At 47.2% G+C, this 4,096-nt stretch overlaps 1 protein-coding gene across 1 annotated transcript; it reads left to right on the forward strand.

The window, feature by feature from the left end:
- Positions 1–1,507: 1,507 nt before the first annotated feature.
- LOC140678968 (major histocompatibility complex class I-related gene protein-like) lies at positions 1,508–2,908 on the forward strand (the record flags this gene model as incomplete). The annotated part of the gene is made up of 2 exons (XM_072913586.1): positions 1,508–2,087; positions 2,859–2,908. Coding segments are annotated over 2 exons (630 nt in total), but the record flags the coding sequence as incomplete, so codon positions are not given.
- Positions 2,909–4,096: the final 1,188 nt, after the last annotated feature.

The raw sequence follows: 4,096 nt of genomic DNA on the forward strand, positions 1-4,096 counted from the left end.
CCACACCTCTTCTCAATCTTTACCTCCATTCACACCTTCTCTCCATCTTTACCTTCATCTACCCCTTCTCTCCATCTTTACCTCTATCCACACCTTCTCTCCATCTTTACCTCCATCCACACCTTCTCTCCATCTTTACCTCCATCCACACCTTCTCTCCATCTTTACTTCCATCCACACCTTCTCTCCATCTTTACCTCCATCCACCCCTCTTCTCCATCTTTACCTCCATCCACACCTTCTCTCCATCTTTACCTCCATCCACACCTTCTCTCCATATTTACCTCCATCCACACCTTCTCTCCATCTTTACCTCCATCCACACCATCTCTCCATCTTTACCTCCATCCACATCGTCTCTCTATCTTTACTTCCATCCACACCTTCTCTTCATCTTTACCTCCATCCACACCGTCTCTCCATCTTTACCTCCATCCACACCTTCTCTCCATCTTTACCTCCATCCACACCTTCTCTCCATCTTTACCTCCATCCACACCTGTTCTCTATCTTTACCTCCATCCACACCATCTCTCCATCTTTACCTCCATCCACATCGTCTCTCTATCTTTACTTCCATCCACACCTTCTCTTCATCTTTACCTCCATCCACACCTTCTCTCCATCTTTACCTCCATCCACACCGTCTCTCCATCTTTACCTCCATCCACACCTTCTCTCCATCTTTACCTCCATCCACACCTTCTCTCCATCTTTACCTCCATCCACACCTTCTCTCCATCTTTACCTCCATCCACACCTTCTCTCCATCTTTACCTCCATCCACCCCTCTTCTCCATCTTTACCTCCATCCACACCTGTTCTCCATCTTTACCTCCATCCACACCTTCTCTCCATCTTCACCTCCATCCACACCTTCTCTCCATCTTTACCTCCATCCACACCTTCTCTTCATCTTTACCTCCATCCACACCTTCTCTCCATCTTTATCTCCATCCTCACCTTCTCTTCATCTTTACCTCCATCCACACCTTCTCTCCATCTTTATCTCCATCCACACCTTCTCTCCATCTTTATCTCCATCCACACATTCTCTTCATCTTTACCTCCATCCACACCTTCTGTCCATCTTTATCTCCATCCACACCTTCTCTCCATCTTCACCTCCATCCACACCTCTCCATCTTTACCTCCATCCACACCTTCTCTCCATCTTTACTTCCATCCACACCTTCTCTCTATCTTAACCTCCGTTCTCATCTTCTCTCCATCTTTACTTCCATTCTCATCTTCTCTCCATCTTTACCTCATCCACACCTTCTCTCTTTCTTTATCTCCATCCACATCGTCTCCCCATCTTTACCTCCATCCACACCTTCTCTCCATCTTTACCTCCATCCACACCTTCTCTCCATCTTTACCTCCATCCACCCCTCTTCTCCACCTTTACCTCCATCCACACCTTCTCTCCATCTTTACCTCCATCCACACCTTCTCTCCATCTTTACCTCCATCCACCCCTCTTCTCCATCTTTACCTCCATCCACATCGTCTCTCCATCTTTACCTCCATCCACACCTTCTCTCCATCTTTACCTCCATCCACACCGTCTCTCCATCTTTACTTCCATCCACACCTTCCCTCCATCTTTACCTCCATCCACACCTTCTCCCCACGTTGTCTTCTGTTCACACGTGACATCACTTCCTGTGCAGAGTTTCCAGAGGTGTTCCTCCTCCAGAAGACGCCATCCTCTCCAGTCACCTGCATGGCGACAGGTTTCTACCCCGACTCTGCCGACTTGTTTTGGAGGAAAGACGGCGAGCAGATCTTCGAGGACGTGGAGCACGGAGAGCTGCTCCCCAACCACGACGGAACCTTCCAGATGTCGGTGGAGCTGAAAGTGGAGGTGACGGCCGAGGTGGAGGGCAAGTACGAATGTGTGTTCCAGCTGTCTGGCGTCAAAGAGGACCTGGTCACCAAGCTGGAGAGAAGAAGCATCCTGAGCAACGCAAGCCATGAAGGTGAGAAAGACACATTTAGTTGGAGATGTTTCCCATCACAAGTCCACCTGTCACCATTATTGATCCATGTCACCATGACAACGCTTGACGTCTGCATGCAAAGTAGTCATGAAGGTTTCCTCTTCATGCTTTGTCACTCCACTTGTGCTTTTTTGCTCTCCACAGACAACTGGAGCGTCGCCCTCGCTGCCACGGCGGCGGTCGTCGCTGTGGCGGCCGTCCTGGCGGCCATCATCATCGTCATGGTCAGGCGTCACAGAAACAGACAAGGTGAGGGACACCAATGTCCTCCGTCTTCTTCTTCTTCTTCTTCTTCTTCTCGGTCCAGGCCGTGAGTTGATGCTTTCATCCGGGCTGCATGTTTTAGTTGCCTTCCAGCCAAACACTCAAAGATCCACAGAGACAGAGCGCACACTCTCACATAGAAAGACGTGAGGAAAAAGTCCATTTCACCTTGTTTCACTTTCATTTCAGCCCAGTACGATCCAGCTCGTAAGTAAAACATCTTTTCTTTGAGCCGCAAGAAACAAAGCCGTGGTGAAGCGTCACTCACATGGAGGTCTGATGTGGACCTTTGTTACAAGTTTAGCCTGAAAATCCCAACTTGAGCTGACTCCTTCACAATAAAAGACCCTCCTGTGAGCACACGCAATACAAAGTGTGGCATATCTCACGTTTGTCATGAGTCCTCATGATGAGGATCAGCCAAATGAGACCTCAAGTGTGCTGACTCATCAAGAAGGTATCCTAGTCAGGAAGTAGAAGAGCAGCACTCTGCTTCTTCATGTTTCCAAGTCACACCTCAAAGATCTGATGTGAGTGACGAGGCACCTTCTGGATGTTCTTCCTTCACCGTTTGCGTTTGTCCCGCAGCTCGCCACGGCGGCGTGGAGCTCTCCGAGAAGGTGGCGGCTGAAGGCTGAGTAAGTCTGCACCTCCAAATGTTCTTGTGTGAAGATGATGTTCAACTTGCTTCTGTTGGGAATGTGCTGAGTCATCTTCTTCCTCCAGGATGCTTTGTGCACTGGAACACAGAGAGATGTCTCCATCGCTGAGGGACGTCATGGAGATGTGCTTTGTTCTTCATCCCACTGCTCCTCACGCTATTCCGTCTATTCTTCTTTGGCCGTTAAAATACTTTCAACATCAAACGTTGGTGGCTAGAAAATCATTCGGGGCTCACGTTTCATGGCCTTGACATCATGACGAGGATTTCTTCTTTCTTTGAATGGCCGCTGCTTATGATCAATATCACATTGTGTCACATCTCTGTCAATAAATCCGTTTGTTCTCCACTCGCCTCGCACTGCTTTCTTGGCGACCAGGAAGGCTCTCGCTCATAACAATGGTAGAAATAGCTCATTTTTATTTATCTTGTATTTTTTCATTCAACACTTAAATCCCTAGATCAGTTTCAGGTTTATCCGTCCATATCATATTCTTTTTTTAATATTTTATGCCCTTTTTGTCAAAACCCTGTTTTGTTATGGCAAAACCACTAAATAATAATGTTTACTAAACGTAATTGCAATCTTAAATAGGTCAATAATTCATAACATCATTGATTTTAATTCATTATTTTTTGAACAAAGACAATCAAAAAATGCCTTAAAAATTTATTTATTTTTTTACTTTCAACACTTAAGTCTCTCGATAAACTTCAGATCCATCCCTCGTTTCTGTGACGACCTGTCACGTCAGGTGTCACATGGTCTGTTTGTGTTTGTGCTTATCTCCTAGTCAGCGCTCTTATTTTGGTCCCACTTCCTGTTTGTCTCCCTGAGCGCTTTTCCCTCCTCACCTGTCGCTGATTGGCAGCCTGGCCACACCCTGGTCATGGGGTGAGGGTGATGGGTCAAATGCAGAGGATAATCTCACCACACCTAGTGTGTGTGTGACAATCATTGCTACTTTAACTTGAACTAACCAGCTGGCTTCTATTTATGCCTGCCTCGCCCTCCAGTCAGGGCTCAAGGATTGTTTTGTTAAAGGTTACTCTGGTTTGCTGTATGCACCTCCTTGTGCTCCCTGTGGGAATTAAAAGACTCTCACCTGCACGTCGTCCTCCTGTCTCCTGCATCTTGGGGTCACAACTAGAGCAGCCATGCGAG

Source organism: Nerophis lumbriciformis, linkage group LG07 (genome assembly GCF_033978685.3).
Source record: "Nerophis lumbriciformis linkage group LG07, RoL_Nlum_v2.1, whole genome shotgun sequence".
Taxonomy (NCBI): Eukaryota; Metazoa; Chordata; class Actinopteri; order Syngnathiformes; family Syngnathidae; genus Nerophis; species Nerophis lumbriciformis.